General features: G+C 42.2%; 1 protein-coding gene across 2 annotated transcripts in view; it reads left to right on the plus strand.

The window, feature by feature from the left end:
• Positions 1-24,827, plus strand: part of LOC140480982 (P2Y purinoceptor 8-like) — a 47,967-nt gene extending 23,140 nt beyond the window's left edge. Inside the window, exons 1-2 of one of the 2 annotated variants that reach the window (XM_072576592.1) lie at positions 4,772-4,828; positions 23,128-24,827. In XM_072576592.1, coding sequence (XP_072432693.1) covers positions 23,172-24,158 — 987 coding nt within the window. In that variant the 5' untranslated portion in view covers positions 4,772-4,828; positions 23,128-23,171 and the 3' untranslated portion in view covers positions 24,159-24,827. Of the gene's footprint in view, positions 1-4,771; positions 4,829-23,127 lie in introns of those variants that run through there. The other variant, XM_072576590.1, reaches the window with a different exon arrangement.
• The last annotated feature ends 43 nt before the right edge of the window (positions 24,828-24,870 follow it).

Below are 24,870 nucleotides of genomic sequence, written 5' to 3' on the forward strand. Positions count from 1 at the left end.
GATTGCTGTAGATTGCATGTATTGCAAACTAGTCCAAGGAGGGCAAATTTTGTCATCACAGGTTCTTAGATTATTGTGAGTCAGGGTTTATCACATTATTACAGTGTCTTGGGCACCTATATATGCACACCCTTTGTGGTGAGGACAATTCTTTTTATGTGCACATAATAGGAGCTGTCTGCCAAGGGGTGGCACTGTGGTTCAGTGGTTAGCACTGCTACCTCACAGTGCCTGGGACCTGGGGTCGATTCCTGCCTTGGGCAAATGTCTATGTGGAGTTTGCACATTCTTCCCATGTCTGTGTGGGTTTCCTCCCACAGCCCAAAGATATGCAGGTGGATTGGTCAGGCTAATTTTCCCATGGTGTTAGGTGCATTTCTTAAGGCTTAATATAGGGTAGGGGAATGGGTGTGGGCGGGTTACTCTTCAGAGGGTCGGTGTGGACACGTTGAGCTGTAGGGAATCAAATCTTTTGTAAACAAAGTGCACTAGCAAACCAGAGATTCAATCTAGTCAGCAATGTTATTGACCAATCACTTGTTAGAGCCGTTTCACCCCCGCGACTTGCCGCACCTTGATCTTGGTATTAGCCAGAAAAGGAATTGATGTGGTTCAATTGACATGACACGGATGTATAAAGTTATGGGGGGCATTGGTTACGTAGACATGCAGGAACCTTCCTCTTTGGTAGAAGCTTCAAAGACCAGGGGGCATGGATTTAAGGTTAAGAGGCATGGGGGTGAATGTGAGGAAAGATGTTTTTGCTTAGAGGGTGCTAGAATTCTGGAACTCACTGCTTGTAAGGTTGGTAGACACAGATACTCTCAGAACAATGAAGCAGTATTTAGATGTGAACCTGGAATACTGAGGCAGAGAAGACCATGGCTGAATGCTGGAAAATGGGGTTGGAATGGTTGGGTGCTTGTTTTGACCAGTGCAGACTCCGGAGCCTTTTCCTGTGCTGTAGACCTCTATGACCATGACTCTATTAATGCATCCACAATCTAGGCAACATTGAAAATCCATCAAAGGTATGGATTTCTGAATGGTGAAAATGTCTGGGGAGAGCTTACACAAATTGAAATCCAATCCAAAGATGCACAGGTTAGGTGAATTGGCCATACTAAATTGCCCATAGTGTTCAGGGATGTGTAGATTAGATGCATTAGTTAGGAGTAAATGTAAAGTAATAGGGTAGGGGAATAGATCTGGATGGGTTACTCTTCGGAGGGTTGGTGTGGACTTGTTGGGCTGAAGGGCCTGGTTCCACACTGTAGGGATTCTGTGATTCTATGATTCGATGAAATTACCTTCATGGAAGGAACAGCTAAACCCAAAAAAATGTTCTGGGTGCATGGTTTATAATCTTTTCTCAAGGAGAGATTGCAGTATACATTTCTCTGATCATTGTCTATACAAACACTCACTGTCAGTGAAATAAAATTGTTTAACAGATCATACCTGGTCTGTTTTCTTTACGTCGATCTGCAACCACCTGCTCAAAGATTCTGGAGTACAAGTGAGCAAGGCTAGATATCCATTTCAGATCTGATAGGGATAGAGGAAGTAGCATAGAAGGATGTTTTTATGGAGCAGAACCACTGGCATTGACAAGGTACACCGGACAGCCAACTTTTGTGCTATAGGTAACTCTATTGTTACATTCTGATGTTCCTTTATTACAAGATTGGGCAGTTCAGGTGCACCCGTGTATCGAAATCAGTCAGACAATGTCCACCAGCTGCTTTCTGTTCTTCTGCCCATTTCAAATCCATTCTCTGCACTTATCCTGATTCTCTACGGCTTAGAGTTAACTAACAGTCTTTTGCAGAGGATGTCATGCTTACAATGTTGATTTATATTCAGTTTAGGACTTTCCTGATTGTCTAGCAGGGATGACACATCTTTAAAGACGTGGGTTGAGGAAGTTGGTTAGCCATGATCCGTCTCTATGAATCTGCACCATTGCTTGTTACTTGCTGTTATAGAAAATTACATAATTACATCTGATCATTTTTTCTTGCTAAAAAGAAGTCGATATCAAACAAAAGGCTCACGAGAGATCTGAATGAAAAAGAGTACAATGTATGAGCTGCCAGAGGAAGTGGTGGAGGCTAGTGTAATTACTACATTTAAGAGGCATTTGGATGGGTATACGAACAGGAAGGGTTTGGAGGGATATGGGCTGGGTGCTGGCAGGTGGGACTAGATTGGATTGGGATATCTGGTCGGCTTGGACAGGTTGGACCGAAGGGTCTGTTTCCGTGCTGCACATCTCTATGACTCTGTTAGTTCCAAATATGGAGATGAAATTCAGTTCACTTTCTTTAGATTCCTCTCTTGTTATGCAATAAAAAGATATGCATTTGTTACGGCTAGTTTCTCGATTCGTAAGCTTTTTCTCACAGACCTTTTTCTTTAAATATTTCCTGATAGAGAAGTCAAGGTGATGAACCAGAGTCCATAGTCTAGAGATTGACCAAAATGATGAGACCAGAAAATTCCCTGTGATATTAGTGAGCCTGGGTTTTTAAAAATTTAAAAGGACAAGAACAATAATGGTCCCCTCCAGGTCAGGACATAACCCAAAATGTTAAAGAGTGTCCCAACCAGCTCTACTGTGGGAGCATGATTGAGGGTGGGTGGGGGGAGGTGGAGAGTTGGGGGAGGGAATGGGGAGGAAGTGAATAGAGAGGGAGGCATGGGGGATGGGGGAGCAGTTCAGAGAGCTGACCACCACCACATGGCGTTTGGTGAGTGAATGAAGTCTTTTCATTGTTGCCCATGTTCTGAGAACAACCTCTTAAAAAAAAGAGAGTGGAGCAGAGAATTTGAAGATTATGATGGACAAAAAGTGAATGTCCAGAGCGACATGGAGTTATAATCACACGGATTGTGAGAAAGCGACATGGGCAAAAATATTGAGTGTATGGATTTGAGAGGAAGATTGAAAGATTGTTAAGTAACAAGCTTATTTTGTGATTGGTATGAGTCTGACCACAATATTGGGATGTTGGCAGCAGTTCATCAGAACCATGAACATGTACTTAGAGAACCGGAGATAGAGATACTGCTGAGTTAGAGATGCTTCAATGTAAATGATATTGAAATTACAGCGTGAGCAGATCATACAATTGAGCTCTGGTGTGCAAATTTTTGCATGAAATGGGAAGACTATTAAAATATTTTCTTATCTCATAAATGCTGTGTGGAATTTATTCTGTCCAGGCAAGATGACATGATGGTGTAGATTGCTTGTTTTTAGAGAATAGACAGGGATTTTCCAAGGTATTTTTCCCGTAACAGACCTTGGTGTTTTTTCCTGAAATTCTTTTGTGTTTCCCGAGTATGTGTCCCATGGTCTAGCTTGAGGAATGTTTTACAGTTTTTGGTGGTGATGTTCAGCTTCCTGAATGGACTGCTCCCCCGACTCCATCCATTGATTTTATTTGTCCCGGTACCCATAGTGTAACATCAGAACCACAGAATGCTTGCAGTATAGATAGAGGCTATTTGGCCCATTGCCTCTATGATGGCTCTCTGTAAAATCAATTCAGTTAATGCCACTTTCCCGACTTCCTTTCTATCACCGTACAATTTATATTTTTCTTTTTTGGATCAATATCCAATTTTCTTTTGTAAGCCACGGTTAAATCTGTCTACACTACACTCACAGTTTATTCCTGGTTGCAGGCACTTGTCACTCTTTTTCTGCTAATCTGCTCTCATCTCAGGATAACAGGCTCTGTTTTGCCAAACTATGTAATGAGACAGTGCAAACTGTGATCCCAGAGCCATTCTCAGACCCAGGAAGGACAGTAGAAAGCAGCTAGAGCGAACCTCTGATACTTTCTGTCTGCCTGTTGTGTGCTTTATTTTCAGTAACCCAGTAGACTTCAGTCAGGTACAGCCACAGTTACTGTGACTGCACCAAAAAGGATAGTCACCACCACATGTTGCATCAAACACCCTCACATTATGAACTGATGAACTGAGCAATGCCCTGACTGACTCTGACTTAGAGTCATAGAGTCATACAGCATGAAAACAGATCAAATTTCCCAACCTAATCTAGTCTCATTTGCCTGTGTTTGGCCCAATCCCTCTAAACCTTTCCTATCCACACACCTGTCCAAATGTCTTTGAAATGTTGTAGCTGTACCTGCATCTTACCACTTCCCCTGACAGTTCATTCCACATATAAAGCACCCTCTGTGTGAAAAGATTGTCCCTCGAGTTCATTTTAAATCTTTCTTTTCTCACCTTAAAATTATGCTCTCTGATTATGTGCTTCCCCCATCTTAGGGAAAAGAACTTTGCTGATTTTATTCACCTCTAGAAGGTCACCCCTCAACCTCCTACAATCCTGTAAAAAAAGCCCCAGCCTATCCAGCCTCTCCTTATTACTCAGACCCTCCAATCCTGATAACATCCTGGTCAATCTTTTCTGAACTCTCTCCAGTTTAATAGTACAACAGGGTGACTAGAACTGTATACAGTTCTCCAGACTTGGCCTCACCAGCATCCTATACAGCCACCATATGACATCCCAACAGTGATTATTTATCATTAAATCTTTTAATCCTTGGAGGAAGTAAAGGGTGCAAGGAAATTTGGATCTCTGTACTCCCCCAAGCTGTGATACTTAAAAAGTTCTGACTATGAGGATCAGATTTTTCATTCAAATAAGAGCAATTCCAGGAAAACCAGTTATCAGTTCAGCCAAGCCTCTGCTCGGCTATAACCAAAGTTGTTCTTTGCTTTGTTCTCAGATTCTATGATACCTCTAGCTTGTCCCTCTCTGTGGTCAGAGCCATACTTATAGAAGGTGAGCAGATATTTTAAAGATGAATCGGGTTTTCAATTTGCCACAAGGCTAGCACTGTGCCATGGTTTCCTGTAGTCAAGTATTTCCAATTCAAGAGTGGCTGACCTGAAGTGGTCATTTGCAAGATCTGGATTCCAAGCTAAAAATATACCTGAATAACGTTTTTCATTCACAGGATGTGGGCATCGCTGGCAAGGCCAGCATTTATTGCCCATCTCTAATTGCCCAGAGGGCAATTAAGAGTCAGAGTTGAGAGTGTAGTGCTGGAAAAACACAGAAAATGGCTTATGCCCGAAGCGTCGATTTTCCTGCTCCTCGGATGCTGCCTCACCTGCTGTGCTTTTCCAGCACCACACTCTCGACTCTGATCTCCAGCATCTGCAGTCCTCATTTTCTCCAAGGCAGTTAAGAGTCAACCACATTGCAGTGGGACTGAAGTTACATAGTCACCAGACTATGTAAGGATGGCCATTAGTGAACTAGATGGGTTTTTCCCCTGACAACAGTTTCATAGTCATCATTAGATCCTTAATTCTAGAAACGTTATTAAACTCAAATTCAAACCTGAATGTTATCTGGGTCTCCGGATTAATATCCTATTGCTAATACCACTCGGCCATCAACTCCCTAACCTCTTTCTGGTTCATTTGCCAATTACCTTATATCTATGTCCGCTGGTACTAATCAACCTGCCTGTGAAAATTGTTCTTTCTCATTTATTCCACCAACTCATAATTCTGGTCATCTTTATTAAATCTCCTGAAAATATTCTCGGCTTGAAGGAGAGCAAGCTTATTTTTCCAAGTCTCTCCAAGTCGGTGCAGTTGCTGACTGTGGTATGGCAATTTCGACTCAATTCTTGGTGATTCATTTGTGAAGGATTTTGTTTTGTAAATAAAAACTAACATTTGCCCTGACAAATGATCTTTCACCCTTTGAAGATGTGCTAATGTGGTTTTCAATCAATTACGCCCCTTTGAGTTGCAGTGACTTTTGTAATGTAGGAAATGTGGCTGCCAGTTTGTGCCCAGCAAGATTCCATAAATAGCAAAGCTTTACAAGTTATTGAAGAGGAGGACACATAATTTATAAGAAACCTAGGTGCCCTGTAGACCTACTAGACTCGAGCTACTCTTTCATCAAGGAGTATGGTGGTTTAACCTGAGGGTCAACGCACCTCATGTAAGGGACAAATCATAAGGTCATACAGCACGGAAACAGACCCTTCATTCCAACTCGTCCATGGTCGGTCACATAGTCCCATTTGCCTTTGTTTGACCCATACACCTCTAAATCTTGCCTATTCATGTACACGTCCGAATATCTTTTAAATGCTGTAACTGTACCTGCATCTACTATTTCCTCTGGCAGCTCAATCCACACACGAAATACCCTCTGTGCAAAAATGTTGCTCCTCAGGTCCCTTTTAAATCTTCCTCCCCTCACCTTAAAAATATGCCCTCTAGTTTTAAACTTCCCTAACCCAGCAAAAAGACATTTGCTATTCACATTAGCTATGCCCCTCATGACTCTATCAACCTCTATATGGTCACCTCTCAACCTCCTACACTCTAGTGAAAAACGTCCCAGCGTTTTTTACAGCTCATATCATCCAGTCTCAGCAACACTTTGCTGCACCCTTTCCAATTTAGCAATATCCTTCCTATAGAGGGGTGAACAGAAATGTACACTGTATGGAGAATCCTTCACACTAATCTCAGCTTGTGAGGGAATTAACATACATTGTTCATATTACTCTGCATTACAAATCAGCCATCCAGCCAACTGAGCTAACTGTCCAAACCTAGGTTTATCAAAAGCCAATGTGTGGTAAATCACCAAGGCTAAAACAGGTAGGACACAAATATAAAGTATTGATTAGGCAATGCAGTGGTGGAGTTTTGAAACCTGTTTTGTATTAGGAAGGTTGGGAAAGAATGAGTTAACCTGGGAAAATGCCGCTTATTCTGAAACATGACGTGATGCTCATGTTAGGCAAAATTGAGGACTGCAGATGCTGGAAACCAGAGTTTAGATCAGAATGGTGCTGGAAAAGCACGGCAGGTCAAGCAGCATCCGAGGAGCAGGAAAATCGATGGTTCGGGCAAAAGCAGGGAGGATGATCAGCCATGATCATATTGAATGGAGGTGTAGGCTCGAAGGGCAGAATGGCCTACTCCTGCACCTATTGTTTATTGTCTATTGATAAAAGTATATAATATTTTGAGAGGTGTGGATAGTTAGAGTCTTTATCCTGGGGCAAAGGTGTCAATTACTGACAGGCATAGATTAGATTAGATTCCCTACAGTGGGGGGAAAGATGCTGGAGTCTATTACTCTGCAGCTGTACAGGGCACTGCAGGGAGCCTCCAGAGTGGAGAGATAAAAAAATGATGCTCATGTTTCTGATGCTTGGAGCTGTAGTGGTGGTTGTTAATAAAGCGCTAGCATTTGGAGGAAAAAAACATGCTGATTTAATAAACTTCAAATAATCTGCATTCTGCTGGTTGAATGGGATTAAGTATCTAATGAGCATTGACTTGTTTTGTTTTAAGTGTTCCTTCATCGGACACAGGTGTCGTTGGCTAATTGCCTTTGATAAGGTAATGATAAGCTGCCTGAAACAGTGAACCATACAGCACAGGAATAGGCCCTTCAGCCCATCATGTCTGTGCTAACCATGATACAATTCTAAACAAATTCCATCTGTGTACACTTGGCCTGTATTCCTCTCATCCCTGCCTGTTCATATGTCTGTCTAAATGCTTCTCACACTTTGCTAACCTATTTGCTTCTACCACTTCCCCTGGCAGCACAATCCAGGCACCTACCACCCTCTGTGTAAAAATGTGCCTCACACATCTTTAAGCTTTCCCTCTCTCACTTTAAACCTCACTTTAGTGGGCGGCAGGGCAGCTCAGTGGTTAGCACTGCTGCTTCACATTACCAGGCTCCCAGGTTTGCTTCCTTCCTCAGATGACTATCTGTGTGGAGTTCGCACATTCTGTGTGGGTTTCCTCCGGGTAGTCCGGTTTCCTTGTCCATGCTAAATTGCCCATAGTGTTAGGGGCATTAATCAGAGGGAAATGGGTCTGCATGGGTTACTTTTTGGAGGGTCAGTGTGAACTGGTTGGGCCGAAGGGCCTATTTCCACACTGTAGGGAATCTAATCTAATCTATGCCTCTCAGTAATTGACATCTTTGTCCCAGGATAAAGACGCTAACTATCCACGCCTCTCAAAATGTTATATACTTTTATCAATAGACAATAAACAATAGGTGCAGGAGTAGGCCATTCTGCCCTTCAAGCCTGCAACACCATTCAATATGATCATGGCTGATCATCCTTAATCAGTATCCTGTTCCTGCCTTATCTCCATAGCCCTTGATTCCACTATCCTTGAGAGCTCTATCCAACTCTTTCTTAAATGAATCCAGAGACTGGGCCTCCACTGCCCCCTGGGGCAGAGCATTCATCACAGCCACCACACTCTGGGTGACAAAGTTTCTCTTCATCTCTGTCCTAAATGGTCTACCCCGAATTAAGTTGTGTCCTCTGGTTCGACACTCACCCATCGGCAGAAACATGTTTCCTGCCTCCAGAGTGTCCAATCCTTTAATAATCTTATATGTCTCAATCAGATCCCCTCTCAGTCTTCTAAATTCAAGGGTATACAAGTCAGTTGCTCCAGTCTTTCAGTGTAAGGTAGTCCTGCCATTCCAGGAATTGATCTCGTGAACCTACGTTGCACTCCCTCAATAGCCAGATTGTCTTTCCTCAAATTTGGAGACCAGAACTGCACACAATACTCCAGGTGTGGTCTCACCAGTGCCCTGTACAGCTGCAGAAGAACCTCTTTGCTTTTATATTCAATCCCTCTTGTAATGAAGGCCAGCATGCTATTAGCCTTCTTCACTACCTGTTGTACCTGCATGCTTACCTTCATTGACTGGTGTACAAGAACACCCAGATCTCTCTGTACTGCCCCTTTACCTAAATTGATTCCATTTAGGTAGTAATCTGCCTTCCTGTTCTTGCCACCAAAGTGGATAAGCATACATTTATCCACATTAAACTGCATCTGCCATGCATCTGACCACTCACCTAACCTGTCCAGGTCACCCTGTAATCTCCTAACATCCTCATCACATTTCACCCTGCCACCCAGCTTAGTATCATCAGCAAATTTGCTAATGTTATTACTAATACCATCTTCTATATCATTAATATATATTGTAAAAAGCTGCGGTCCCAGCACTGATCCCTGCGGTACCCCACTGGTCACTGCCTGCTATTCCAAAATGGAGCCGTTTATCACTACTCTTTGCTTCCTGTCAGTCAACCAATTTTCAATCCAAGTTAGTACTTTGCCCCCAGTACCATGCGCCCTAAGTATGCTCACTAACCTCCTATGTGGGACTTTATCAAAAGCTTTCTGAAAGTCCAGGTACACTACATCGACTGGATCTCCCTCATCCATCTTCAGAGTTACATCCTCAAAAGATTCCAGAAGATTAGTCAAGCATGATTTCCCCTTTATAAGTCCATGCTGACTCTGACCTATCCTGTTACTACTACCCAGATGTGTCGTAATTTCATCCTTTATAATAGACTCCAGCATCTTTCCCACCACTGAGGTCAGACTACTGGTCTATAATTTCCTGCTTTCTCTCTCCTACCTTTCTTAAAAAGTGGTACAACATTAGCCAACCTCCAATCCTCAGGAACTGATCCCGAATCTATCGAACTCTGGAAAATAATCACCAACGCATCCACGATTTCTTGAGCCACCTCCTTCAGTACCCTGGGATATAGACCATCAGGCCCCAGGGACTTATCAACCTTCAGACCTAACAGTCTCTCCAACACCAATTCTTGGCAAATATAAATTCCCTTAAGTTCAGGTCCTTCAGCCACTGTTACCTCAGGGAGATTGCTTGTGAGTTCCCCAGTGAACACAGATCTGAAGAACCAATTCAATTCTTCTGCCATTTCTTTGTTCCCCGTAATATATTCCCCTGTTTCTGTCTGAAAGGGCCCAATTTTAGTCTTAACCATTTTTTTGCCTTTCACATACCTAAAAAAGCTTTTACTATCCTCCTTTATATTTTTGGCCAGTTTACCTTTGTACCTCATTTTTTCTCTGCGAATTTCCTTCTTAGTAATCCTCTGTTGTTCTTTAAAAGCTTCCCAGTCCTCCGTTTCCCCACTTATCTTTGCTATGTTATATTTTCTCTCTTTTAACTTTATATGTTTCTTAACTTCCCCCGGGTTTCCCCTCAACTTCCAGTGTTCTAGTGAAAACAATGCTTATGGCAGATGCAGTCCAATCCAGGCAATATTTTGGTAAACCTCTTTTGCACCCTCGTCAATGCCTCCACATTCTTCCTGCAGTGTGGTAACCAGTCTGCACATTGAGGCACTAGTTTGGAAGGTGGTTTCCAAGAAGCTTTGACATGTTGCTGTAGTACATCGTATAGATGGTATGCAACTGCTGCCACTGTGTGCTGCTGGTTGAATGTTGAAGGTGGATGGGGTGCAGAGAAGCTCATTAAGCAGGTTATGTGTTTCTCTGGGCAGTGAAGATGGTACTAACCAACTGCTTGGTTACCGGTGAACGTAGACTAGGCTGCATGGTCTGGTATCATGCATCCCTCTGGTGGTCCTGGGGGAAGAAGACATTGCTCCCCAGCTCCAACCTGTTCACCTGGACCTCCAGTTCCTTGCCCAGAGAGCAGGACGCCAATCTTCCATTGTCCAACTTGTTGAAATGATAAGTCTGGGCCTGAGCAGGGCCACTAGGGATTACGATACTCACCTGGGTGTGCAATTGCCTTTTAAATATGTTGCGGGCACCAGAGATGCCAGTGTATCCTGGGAGACCCAGTCAGTGGAGAGTCCTTTAAGTAGTGGGAGCGTTGGGCTAGCGTCAGACATGAGAAGCAACATGAGTTGTAAAGTTTGGGAGAATATGTGGAGAAATCTCAAAACTTGACAAAATTAACCCAAAACAAAGTTAGTACACACGTATGAACAGACTCAAGAACAGCTTCTTCCGCGCTGTTATGTTGGTCTCTCTCTTTAATGTTAATGTTGGTCTCTCTCTTCCCCTTCTCAGCAGCTGTAACATTGTATGCTGTGCTGTGTTCTGTCACCCTGATGCACTTGTATTGTACGATTTGCCTGTAAAACAATAAGACAACACTTTCACTGTACCACAGTACATGAGAAGGTAGTAAATCAAATCAAAATAATAAGTAAGACTCAGCCCATAGCTTATCTTCTTTGGCTCAAATCCAGACCATTCAGCATTACTCATCGCTGAATACTGACAGGCTGTCAGCTCAATCTGCAAGTGATTTCCTGAAGAGATATTCATTACTTTGAACAGGAAGCTAAATCAGCAGTTATAACCTGGGCTTGGCTTTAACAGGTTAATAAAAGTAAACAGTATCCGTTAATGCATAGAGTGGCTATAATAACAGTCATCAGAAATGGACAGTATTTTCATAGAGCAGAAATCACAAGAATACAAAGGCTTGAAGAAATCTGAATTTTTGCCTTCCACATCTACTTGTGATATAGCAATTTACAAAAACAGGTCTAGTTATTTCAAAAATTAATCGAGCAGTTAGTCAAAAGACTAAAACTACATGTTGAGGTGATCAAAGTCGTTGTCTGATAAATTTAATAGGTGTCAAGTTAGCAGAGCCACCACTGCAGCATCTGGGTGTTTGAAGAGAGTTCTGTGATCACTGACAAGCACATTGGCTGCAAATGTGCAGAGCTGGAGTTTGAGGTGTAGACATTGTGGGAACTCTGGAGCGAAGGAATGATCAGAAATGCTGGGATCCAGGAGACAAGTCACATCCCTTTGGTGAGGTACAGATCACGATTGGGAGGAGAGTGTATTAGTGAGTCAGGCAGGTAAGGGGTCCCCAGTGTTTGAGGAGGTTTGGCCTCTGCCCAAATCCAACAGTTACAAGGTTTCAAGGCTGGAAGGGCAAACTCACAGTTGCACCGTGGTACAGGATGTCATTCAAGCGAGAAGATTGGAGAGGAAATGGCAGCAATGGTCTGATCAATGGGGACTGATGCACAGTTCTGCATAACTATGATGAAAAATTCTGAAGGCTGTGTTGTTTATCTGTTGCCAAGGTTGAAGACATGATCTCATGTCTGGAGGGGAATTTGGAATACAAGGACTTTGGTGAGACCACACCTGTAACAGGTGACTCACCATCTGTTGAATGTTTTACGTATATAGTCCTAGGATCCCAGAAGTCGAGGATCAACCACCCTTCTCAAGGTCTATTAGGGATGGTCAATAAGTGCTGCCCTTACCATCAACACTCACATCCCATGAACGAATAAAAATAATTAAATGGATGTGATGTTCATGCATAACTAAATAAACCTTCTTGTGACCGTTAAGCTGGAAATAGTTATATCAATATTAATAGTATTGCAGATATGGGGAGAATGGAGGTGAATTTAAATCATGATTGCTTTTCCCTTCTTAAGCCTTTTGTTTGACTTGCTGTTTTTTTTTTCCTTTTTATTCCTTTCACTCACTGAGGGAGGTGAAAAGGTGTTCCAAACACCTTGGTTTTTGAATTCTGAACTAAAACAGCTGTAATAATTCACAAAGCCTTTCTGAAAAGAAACACCATTTATTCTTAAACACCAAAATATCATAGCATACAGAGGCCACTCCCAGCCCAGGACAGATAGTTCGGGAAACACACCCCTGAATCTGTTTAGTTTTATTTCAAAAACTCTATCTTCCTAATTAACCTATTCAGAGATGTTAACCACACCTCTGAAGCAGGTGGGACTTGAACCCAGGCATAAGGACGCTATCACTATGCCACAAGTGCCCCTGTTAGGAATGTAGCACTACTCTTCAAGATTTGAATTAATCTGTGGCTAATTCTAATCAATTCCTTAGCCATCACCTTAACCTGACTGCCAAGGTGTGAGTCTGCTTTATAAAGGGCTCAGGTGATGAGTTCTGGCTGGGGGCTGGCCATTGCCTGTTACCGAGGGAACTCAAAACAACACTTTTCACTGTATCTCGGTCCATGTGACAGCAATAAATCAAACTCAAAGCATCAGTGTCCTACTCAGCAAGCTCCACAGGGAGATGGATTAGTGATTCCCCATGAACCTTGCTGGGATTTACCACAACAGAGAAATCTTTACGATGATATCAAGTATGCAGTTTATTCATAAAATAATCAAAACACACAGGAGTTGCTTTGCTACTCCATATACACACACAAGTACACAGGTTATTGAAGAAAATAGGGCTGGTGAGGAGATAGATCATAAATTGAATTTTTTGGTAAATCTAGAGGTATTAAAACCAATTCAAGCGAGCTACAACTTCCCAAAAGTTAGTATCCATTAATAGTTCCCAGAGTGAGCTGGGAGCAGTGGCTTCCCATCTTGCAGATGAACTATATACTTCTTTCCATTGAGCCACATGAAATAGTGATGGACAACCTGAGGCAAGTTGCTATCCCAGTTTGGAGTCCTGTTCTCCCTCTAGATGTCAAACAACACCTGACCTAGGATCCTGGAACTGTATACTTAAGCTGTTCAACCAGTTTGGATTTGTATGATGTGACAAACTTACGTTGCTGATAGCCCTTCTCCATGTGATGATTGAAAGGTCATTGAGCTAACAGTGTTGCTTTATCTGCCCCTTCAGAGTTTCCCTTGTTTCGTGCAGAAGTAAAAGCATTGCTATCCATTTTACATGATGAACTTTGAGGTTTTCCTTTGTCTTGATCCAACTAGAGGCAGACGGCGCACCTCAGGAGAAAGTGAGGACTGCAGATGCTGGAGGTCAGAGTCGAGAGTGTGGTGCTGGAAAAGCACAGCAGGTCAGGCAGCATCTAAGGAGCAGGAGAATCGACATTTCAGACATAAGCACTCTCGACTCAGCTCATAGCCAGTTGTATCAGTTTAAGTTGGAATCTCTATCTAACACAGAAGCTTCTGGAAATACGATCATATGATCAAACCTGCCGTTCTGTGAGCCCAGGAAGGTTGTTGACTTTCAAAAGAAACAGAACCTAAATATGAAGGTGAGGGAGACAACAGTTTTCTCTTGGAATTAACAAAACTAGACAGTGCAGGAGAAACTCAGCAGGTCTGGCAATGTCTGTGGATAAGCTTTCAGGTGGGGTGACCCCTTCAAATTAACTCTGATTTCTCTCCACAGATGCTGCCAGACCTACTGAGCTCTTTCAGCAATTTCTGCTTTGGTTCAGAACAGCAGTTCTGTAGAAGGGTCACTGGAATTGAAATTTTATCTCTATTTTCTCTCCGCCAGTGCCATGAGACTGGCTGAGCTTCTCCAGAAATTTCTATTTTTTTTAAGATTTCTAGCATCTGCATTTCTTTATTTTATTTTCTTTTGATTTTCTCTTCATGCCTTTCATCCATGAATGTTTATGGTTTATTGCATTATAAGATAAATCCAATCAAAATTCTCTATGACACTGTAATGCTCAGGTATCTTAAACTTGCCTCTTCGCTCTTGTGGATATGTTGAGCCATCATCCATTAGATTCCTTTGAAGAGAAATTGCCTCACTTCTGAGATTTTAATAATAATCAAGGAAATCTAATGAGCATTGGTGTACCTTTCAAACCCACAACCACTTCTACCTCAAAGGGAAAGGGCAGCAGAAATGTGGGGAAACCACCCCCTGCAAATTCCCTCAAAGTCACTCACTGCCCTGACTTGGAAATACATCATCATTCCTTCACTATCATTGGGTCAAAAACCTGGAATTCCCTCCATAAGGGTATTGTGGGTTTACCTACAGCAGGTGGATTGCAGCCATTCAAGAAAGCAGCCCACCCCCACCATCTCAAGGGCAACTAGAGACAGGCAATAAATGCTGGCCCAGCTATTAATGCCTAAGTCCCATGAGTGAAATGAAAAGTCATTAATTTTCATGCTTCAAGATCAGCAATTTACACCCTGCAGTCATGACTGGGTTTGCGTTCAATGGCACACTATCCCGATTTGAGTATGCTCTGAATCAATGTCCACGTTTGCACTTCTGCTGTTCGATGATTTTGAATTGAACTCATAAAACTGGGTACAAACAATATGTGAGTAATGCAAAACTTCTTTCGAGTAATTTTGGTATAAACTGCAGTCATATCTGAAAATCTAAACCAACGCGTTATAGAAGATCAGAAGAACTAGGAGCAGGAGTAGGCCCTCTGGTCCCTCGAACCTGCTCCGCCATTCAATAAGATCATGGCTGATCGTTTCGTGGACTCAGCTCTATGATTAGATTAGATTAGATTGATTAGATTAGATTAGATTAGATTACTTACAGTGTGGAAACAGGCCCTTCGTCCCAACAAGTCCACACCGCCCCGCCGAAGCGCAACCCACCCATACCCCTACATCTACCCCTTACCTAACACTACAGGCAATTTAGCATGGCCAATTCACCTGACCTGCACATCTTTGGACTGTGGGAGGAAACTGGAGCACCCGGAGGAAACCAACGCAGACACAGGGAGAATGTGCAAACTCCACACAGTCAGTCGCCTGAGGTGCTGCTCACCATAACCCTTAATTCCTTTATTATTCAAAAAATATCTATCTCAGTTTTAAAGACATTGACTGAAGTAGCATCCACTACTTCATTGGACAGGGAATTCCATAGATTCACAACTATCTGAATGAAGAAGTTCCTTCTCAATTCAGTCCTAAATCTGCTCCCCCTAATTTTGAGGCTATGCCTTCTTGTCCTAATTTCACCTGCCAGTGGAAACATCCTCGCTACTTCTATCTAGTCTATTCCCTTCATAATTTTATATGTTTCTATAAGATCCCCCCTCATTCTTCTAAATTTCAATGAATGTAATCCCAGTCTACTCAGTCTCTCCTCATTAGCCAACCCCCTCAACTTCAGTATCAACCTAGTGAACCTTCTTTGCACCCCCTCCAGTGCCAGTCTATCCATTCTCAAATAAGAAGACCAACACCCCACGCAGTACCCCATGCCTATACAGCTGTAACATGACCTCCCTGCTTCTAAACTCAATCCCTTTAGCAGTGAAGGACAAAATTCCATTTGACTTCCTAATTACCTGCTGCACCTGCAGACCAACCTTCTGTGAATCATACACATGGACACCCAGGTCCCTCTTGCTGCAACTTTTTACATTCAAGTAATAGTCCTTTTTACTGTTACTCCTACCTAAATGGATGACTTCACATTTATTAACATTGCATTCCATCTGCCAGACCTCTGCCCACACATTTAAAGTATCTGTACTCCTCTGCAAAGTTTCACAGTCCCCTGCACACTTTGCTCTGCCACTTATCTTCGTATCATCTGCAAACTTTGACACACTAGGCACATTCTTCACATTTTTCTTATTGTGGTCTAATGCCGACTCATCATAATACATGCACCTGGCTTTCCATCAGGACTTTGCAACTTGGTTTCATTTCTTGTGAGTTTTATAGCTCATGTTGCTAGGTTTTGGGATACAAGTGAAACTCAAAGATGCATCAAACAGTTTTCCATTTCAGAAAAGCAAGACAGGCTGACAGAATCTGTTGAAGATCAGGTATGAGAGGTTAGCTCTCCCTCTCAAGTGACTATTGGATCATAGAAGATTTACAATAGTAGAGACCATTTAGCCCACCTTGAACTGCAGCTTGTGTGATGCATAAAATAGAATCATAGAACCCCTACAGTGTGGGAACCAACCCTTCTGCCCAACAAGTCCACACTCACCCAGACGCATTCCCTACATTCACCTCTGACTTTCTCTGAACACTGTGGGCAATTTACCCTGGCCAATCCACCTAATCTGCACATCTTTGGATTGTGGGAGGAAACTGGAACACCCAGAGGAAACCCACTGAGATACAGGGAGAACATGCAAACCCCACACAGACAGTTGCCCGAGGCTGGAATCGAACCCAGGTCCCTGGTGCTGTGAGACAGCAGTGCTAACAACTGAGACACCATGCCGCCCAGACCCTGAGCAGTTTGGTAGAGCTGCTAAGCCATTTTGGAAGGTATTTGTGGGTAAATGGCACTGCTGTGGGTTTGGAGTCATCTGTCGGCCAGGCTAGGTAAGGACTGCAAATTTCCTTCCCCAAAGGGCATTGTTGAACCACATGGGTTTTTTAAACCAAAGCCTACGCTTTACAAAAAAAAGACATTACTAAGATTAGCTATCAATTCCAGATTTCTTGATCAAATTTGAATGCAGCCATGGTGGGATGTGAATGTATGCTCCCCACTCCATTAGCCTGGATGGTTCAGTTATGAGTGCAGTCCAAGGCCAGCTTGACCATGTTGGTAAACTAGGTGGCTTCCCATACCCAGGAAATCCTGATTGGATTCACAATCAAATTAGTTATTTTAAACAGTCACTGCATGTCATTCCTAGGAACACAAATAAGATACTTGGTCAATTAATTTGTCTTGCTGGTGCTGGTTTCAAAGGATTACATGGTGGGTGGCATGGTGGCTCAGTGGTTAACACTGCCTCACAGCACCAGGGTCCTGGGTTTGATTCCCGCCTGTCTGTGTGGAGTTTGTACATTCTCCCTGTGTCTGTGCGGGTTTCCTCCCACAATCCAAAGATATGCAGGTCAGGTGAATTGACCATGCTAAATGGCCCACAGTCAGGGGTAAGTATAGGGAATGGGTTATGGTGGGTTTCTCTTCAGAGGGGCGGTGTGGACTTGTTGGGCTGCAGGGCGTGTTTCCACACTGTAAAGAATCTAATCTAATACAATGGCAAAGCAATAGGCCATTCAGCCCAAAAATCCCTGATGATATTTATGCTCTACCTGAGTCTCCTGTTTTTTTCTCTTTCTCCTTTCATGGGATGTGGGCATCCCTGCAAAATCAGTATTTGTTGCCTATCCGTAATTGCCCATGAACTGATTGGCTCTCCAAGTCATTTCAGAAGGTGGATAAAAGTCAACCATATTCGTGTGCATTTGGAGTCACATGTAGGACAGACCAGATAAGAATGGAAGATTTCCTTGCCAAAAGGGGATTATTGCACGAGATTTTTTTTATGACCCTGAGGCTGGCTTTCAATCCCAACTTTTATTCATGCAATGACATTCCCATCCTCACACTCATTCATTCATTTAATCTCACTATCTCATACTCACTCATTTTATGACACACTTACTTGCTAGTCATTCAGCTGAAATCATGTGACATCTTGGAAATGCTGTTTGAGTTCACTGTTCAAGATTATTTTCAGACCTAATTACAAACAAATCTGATGTTCAAAGAACTGAAAACGAAAGTTTACTTTCCTATACTTTAGAACCTAAACTCTGAAATAATATAATGAACTTTTATAACACAGAAAGTGGAAACTTTTGTTCAAATTTCACAGTAAGATTAATTTTGTCGTGTTTGATAAATTGTCGAACATGACTGTACATGTTCGAAGGTGTGAAGAATACAGAACTATGTCTCTAACGTCAAAGCTCATTTCGATGAAATCAAATGGAAAACAATTACTTGCAAACTTTGGTAGTGTTGTAGAACAGAGAGAGACCTAGGAGTTCAGGTACATAATTCTTTTAAATTTGCATCACAGCTAGACAGTGGCTAAGCAAGCGATTAGCACACTTGTCTTCATTGCTCAAACCTTTGAGTACAGGAGATGGGACATCATCTTAAGGTTTCACAGCTTGTTAGTGAGACCCCTTCTGGAGAACTGTGTCCAGTTCTGGTTGCCCTGTTAGAGGAAGGATATTATTAAACTAGAGAAGGTTCAGAGAAGATTTCCCAGAATGTTGCTGGGAATGGAGGGTTTGAGATATAAAAGTAGACTGGAAAGACTGGGATTTTTTTTCACAGAAATGTAGGGATGACTTTAATGAAGGTTATAAAATTATGAGGGGCATAGGTAAAGTGAAGGACAAGGTCTTTTTCTGAGGTTGGCGGAGTTCAAAACAAGGGGGCATAATTTTAAGGTGAGAGGAGAAAGATTTAAAAAGGCCGTGAGGGGCACCTCTTTTACACAGAGTGTGTGCAATGAATTGCCAGGGAAACAGGTGGGTGCAGGTACTGTTACAATGTTTCAAAGAAATTTGGATAAGTCCATGAGTAGGGGAAGATTTGGAGGAATAATGGGCCGAGCACAAGCAGGTGGGACTAGTTTACTTTGGGACCATGGTCGAAATGGACTAGTTGGACTGAAGGGTCTGTTTCCATGCTGTATGACTCTATGACTCTATTGCTATATTTCTGCCCTTTTCACATTTGTCTATTAACCTAACCATCTATTTCCTTCTCCCTCAAATACTTAACTGGTTTCCCTTTCAATCCAGTTCACTCCAGTGAGAATAGAATGTGTCAGAATAACTCAGTAGGTCTGGCAGCATGCATGGGAAGAGAAAGAGAATTTATCCCTTAAGTCTTCCAAAGAAATGTTGTATTTGACTCAAAACATTGTTCCTGCAGTTCCCTCCATAGATGCTTCCAGACACATTAACTTTTTCCAACACTTTCTGGTTTTGTTTCACCCAGACTAAATTGCTTTTGTTTTACAGTTTGCTCCAACAACTCTCTTTGATTTCCATATTTTCACTACTCTTTGAGTATAGTGTTTCTTGTAAATTTCCTGTTCAGTTTCTAAGTGACTATTTTAAATTGGTGGCCTCCAGCTGTGCTCTTTCTCAGATGAAGCAAAATTTTGTCCACTCTGTCAAAATTCTACAGACGTTTTAGAAGCTTTTCTTCAGACATCCCTATATTTCAACAGAAAAAGAGACCAGTCTGTTAATCCTTGCCTGATATGTAAAGTCAGGCGTTTCTGCTGTAATCGTGATAAATCTTTTCTGCACCCTCCCTATGGCCTGCACATCCAATTTTGTGATAGATGCCAAGATTTACGTGCAATACTTTCAGTGTGGTCTGATATAGGTTTACTGTAAGTTTCCTACTTTTCAATTCCTCACATAATACATGCCTTCATGGTTTCTAAGACTCATTGTGTGGAAGGATCATAAGGGAGCCTCAAAATGTTGCTTGCACATGAGTCTAGAGATGTTTATTTGAACATGTGGCTAAGTCTGGATGGCCTATGCATTAAATTGATGAGAATAACTTTTGGCCACACTGCTATGCACTGTGGGTAATGATAATTTGAATGGTTTGAAAGATCAATGCAAAAGCTGCACAAGCAATAATCTACCTCTTGACACTTACTACACATCAATATTTTTAGCCTCTGCCCGCAAGCTTGCTTGAATGTTATCAAAAAATGAATCAACCTTTCAAGGTGTCAATCTCCTCAAGCAGGGCAGAACAAGTGTTAGAATTGTGGTTACAGTTGTTATAACTGCTCAATAAGAAATTTATAGTAAATATCATACCTCAATTTAACACCTGACTTTACATGGAAAGGATTAACAGACTGGTCTCTTTTTCTCTTGAAATATCGGGATAGCTGATGAGAAGTCTCTCGAAAACTGTAGAATTTTTCTTCATCTGAGAAAGAGCACAGCTGGAGGCCACCAATTTAAAATAGTCACTTAGAAACTGAACAGGAAATTTACAAGAAACACTATACTCAAAGAGTAGTGAAAATATGGAAATCAAAGAGAGTTGTTGGAGCAAACTGTAAAACAAAAGCAATTTAGTCTGGGTGAAACAAAACCAGAAAGTGTTGGAAAATGTCAGCAACCCTGGAAGCATCTATGGAGGGAACTGCAGGAACAATGTTTTGAGTCAAATACAACATTTCTTTGGAAGACTTAAGGGGCAAATTCTCTTCCTCTTCCCACACATGATACCAACCTACTGAGTTACTCTGTCACATTCTATTCTTTTCAAACCTGCCCATGTCAGATTCTTGCTTCACATGCACCAGCAACAAGATCGTATAGTATTCAGCTGACGACTGGTACCTGATGGCTGATGGCTGATGGCTGGATATAGCATCAAAGGAAGATTTCCATTCTTGTCAGCAAGCATAGTTTTTTTGTATAAATGTTTGAAACAATATCCAGTGATGAGCTGCACTTGTTGCTAACGTCACTGTTACAAATAATTACTGATAGTTTAATGTAATTTTTCAAATTGTGTATTTCTATACAGCAATTCATTGATAAAACAGCACTGTTATGCAGAGCTAATGTTAATAAATGTGGAGTGTGAACTTTGGCACGATAGCACACCCAGCAAATCACAATGCAAACTAGAGGAACAACATAGTTAAGCTTTTGTGTTGAAAGATGTTATAAATTTCATGAGGAAATGTAACTAAGACAATTTTAATAACATTTGTGTAAGATTTTGGGGTTCGCTTTAATTAGATGTGCTAAGCTAATTACAGTTATAGATATTCTGAATCAACCTGTACAGATGTTTGATGAGACTCAAGGGGAGGCACAATGGCTCAGTGGCTAGCACTGTTGCCTAACAGTGCCAAGGACCCGAGTTCGGTTCTGGTCTTAGGTGACTGTCTGTGTGATGTTGGTGCAATCTCCCCTTGTCTGTGTGGGTGTGCTCTGGTTGCCTTCCACTGTCAAAAGATGCCTAGGTTCATTGAATTGGTCATATTAAATTCCCCATAGTGCCCAAGAAATAGCAGGCTAAGGTGGATCTGCCTTTGGAAATGCAAGGTGATGGGTGGGATGCTCTTCAGAGGGTTGGTGTGGACTCAATGGGCCAAATGCCCTGCTTCCATACTGTAGGGATTTTATCAATTCTTCAGGCTAGGTGCTTTACAAGCTTCTGGACTCAATATTAAGATTGGGAACTCACTTCCATTTCATACCTTTCTTTCATTGTATTCACTGTCATCAAGGCCTCTCTTCCCTCCCCCCATTCCACTGGCTGTTCTTTCCGGTCTAGGAGTTAGACACATTATTGTTCTGCCACTCTCATATTCCAATAACTTAATCAGCGCTATCAACATCCTTTTCTCTCCAGCTCTCCAATCCTCAGACTATAGGATAAATTCTGCCCCTTCCAAGTTTCATGTCAGCTCTGACGAAGAGTCATCTAGACTTAGCTTGCTCTCTCTGTGTGGAAGCTGCCTGAACCACTGCAATTTCCAGCATTTTTTGTTTTCTGTACAGATTCCAGCATCTGCAGTAATTTGCTCCAACATATTTTTTTCAATGCGGTTTACTCATAATGTTGTTAATTTATCAAACCATTGGTAAAACAATTCATTCTGTTGAGCCATTGAAAAGATCAAAAGTCCCAGAAAAATATTTGTCCTGCTAAAATCCAGCCTTTTAACTTTTCAACAATACCACATTGTCTATCACAACGCAGTTTGAATATATTTGCCGCCATTATTTTGTGTGGAAAGTCTGAAATTATTCTAAATATTCACATCGCCCCCTATCTTCATGGAAACTGAGAGGAAAGCAGTTAAAATTGCAAGGGCTTTACCCATCAACTACCCATAAACTTCCCACAATCTTCCATTTTAACTTCTATTTTTACTATTTGCTCCTGGGATCTGGGTGTCACTGGTAAAGCCAGCATTAATTGCCTGTCCCTAATTGCTATTGAACTGAGCCATTTTATAGGGCAGTTAAGAGTCAACCACATTGCTGTGGATCCAGAATCAAATTTACAGCAGAATAGAAAAGTACAGTATAGTTCTTTCGTTTAAAGGACATTAGCATAACAGATGAGTTTTTATGATAATTAGCAATGGCTACTGTTAGGCCACCTTTTAATTCAAGATTGTTTTTAATTAATTCAAGTTTCATTAGTCTGTCATGGTAGGATTCAAACCTGCAACCCCCCCCAGAACATTTAGTCGAGGATTCTGGGTTACTTGACATTGCCAATACAGCACCACCTTCTGCTGTCTGACAGACTTGCTTTCCAGGTGCTAACCACTTTTTGCATAATGAAAGCTTTCTTATTATAAACCTTTGATTCCGTTGCTAAATTTTCCTCCAAATCTGTGGCCTCTGTTCATTGATCATTCAGTCCCTGCCAACAATGTCTGTTTGTTTCCTTCACCTTAACCCTTCACGATTTTCAATTGTTTTAACAAACCTGGTAACCTTGACAGTAATCCCGAACGTGACTGTAATCCCTCATCCACAGGAACCTTTCTTTTACCAAAACAGAAATTGCTGGAAAAGCTCAGCAGGTCTGGCAGCATCTGTGGAGAGAAATCATAGCTAATAATTCGGGCTGAGTGACACTTCAGAACTCAGTCTTGTACCATTGCTTGTAAATATTACACCAAAAATGAATATTTTTTTCTTTCTCTATTTGCTGTTACAGGATTCGGGGTCTTAACCCTCACCTTTCAGAGGTCCTGCTGAACAATGAACAGTACAATAGAAGACTCCACAATACAGATGCTCAACAACACTGTGATGCATTACACCTTGCCAATGATCTATCTGGGCATTTTTCTTATCAGCACTCCCCTGAACGCCATCGCCCTTTGGCTCCTCTGCTGCCGCATGTGGCCCAAGACTCCCACCATGATCTTTTCCATCAATCTGGCCATCACCGATCTCCTGTACAGCTTGACGTTGCCCTTTCAGATCATCTACCATTGGAACCGGAACAACTGGCAGGCCGGGGAGCCACTCTGCCGGCTGGTGACTGTTCTCTTCTACGGCAACTCGCACTGCTCCATCCTGACGGTCATGTGGATAAGTGTGGAGCGTTACCTCGGCGTTGTGCACCCCTTACACACCTCTCACCTTCGCACGGTTAAAACTGCCATCCTGCTCTGCTTATTGAGCTGGCTGTTTGTCCTCATAGTCCACTTGCCCTTGATGTACAACGAGCTGACCTATGATGTGCCGGATCTGAAAATCATCACCTGCTTTGATATTATTCCCCGCGATATGTTTCCTGCTGTTTATTATTTTTACCTGTACTACTCAGCACAGATATTTCTATTTTTTCTTGTTCCCTTTGTTGTCATGACGTTGTGCTACTCCAGGATTATAAGGACTCTGCTGAAGGCACCGGTGGCTCAGATTAGAGAGTCGAGGAAGCAGATAGTCTATCTGACGATCGTGGTGATGCTTGCTTTTGCCATCTGCTACCTCCCCACTCAGATAATAATGATCGTGCATTTTGTCCGCTCCCACCTGAAGAGACCCATCTACATCCTGTATAAGTTCTCCCTGACTCTGAACAGCCTAAATGGCTGCTTCGATCCCTTGTTGTACTACTTCGCCTCGAAGGAGTTTAGACGGAAGGTCCAGAAGATTCTGCCTTGCATTCCCGTGGACGATAGTGACAGGACGTCGAGTAACATCGCTCTACCTCTAGCTGCTCAGGGTAGTCAGTAAATGGATGCTCCTCAGGACTTCAGTTTGAGCCAGCAAAGACACACTCTACTGCGATCAGTTGAGCTACACTAAAAGGGCAATGCTTGAATACACGGCATTATGAAATGTAAATGGAACCAGACAGAATGTGTGTCTTGTGATGTGGAAACATAGGCAGATGTTCCTCAGGCAAATATCAAGAAGTGTTATCCATCCAGCTTTGATCTTCTTACCAGCGGAAGGATATATTTGGCAGATGTAGAGAGAGAGAGAGACAGAGAAAGCAGGAAAGGTTCACCAGTCTAATCTTTGCATGCTTGGATTATCTCTTGTTGTAGGAATGAGGAGCCTAGACCTGGATTCTCTAGAGTTTAGAAGATGAGAGGTGAATTCATTGAAGTGTAGGAAATCATTTGAAGACTTGACAGCAGATGCAAAGTCTAGAATCAAGAGACACATTCTGGGAATGAGAGATTAGACAGTTAGGACTGAAAGGAGGAGGAGTTTATTCAGAGGCTGGTGAAGATTAGAAATTCTCTAATCCTCCAGAGGGTCTTGGAGGCTCAGACATCAAGTGCATTCAAGAAAGAGATCGATAGCCTCCGAGATGTTAAAGATATCAGGGGATAGGGGTAATGCGGTAAAATGGCATTGAGGTAAAAGATCAGTCGTAATCTACTTGAATGTCAAAGCAGGCTTGGCGGGAGGTCGGGGTTGGGGGGGGGGGGGGGGG

Source organism: Chiloscyllium punctatum, chromosome 9, assembly GCF_047496795.1.
Source record: "Chiloscyllium punctatum isolate Juve2018m chromosome 9, sChiPun1.3, whole genome shotgun sequence".
NCBI classification, from domain to species: Eukaryota; Metazoa; Chordata; class Chondrichthyes; order Orectolobiformes; family Hemiscylliidae; genus Chiloscyllium; species Chiloscyllium punctatum.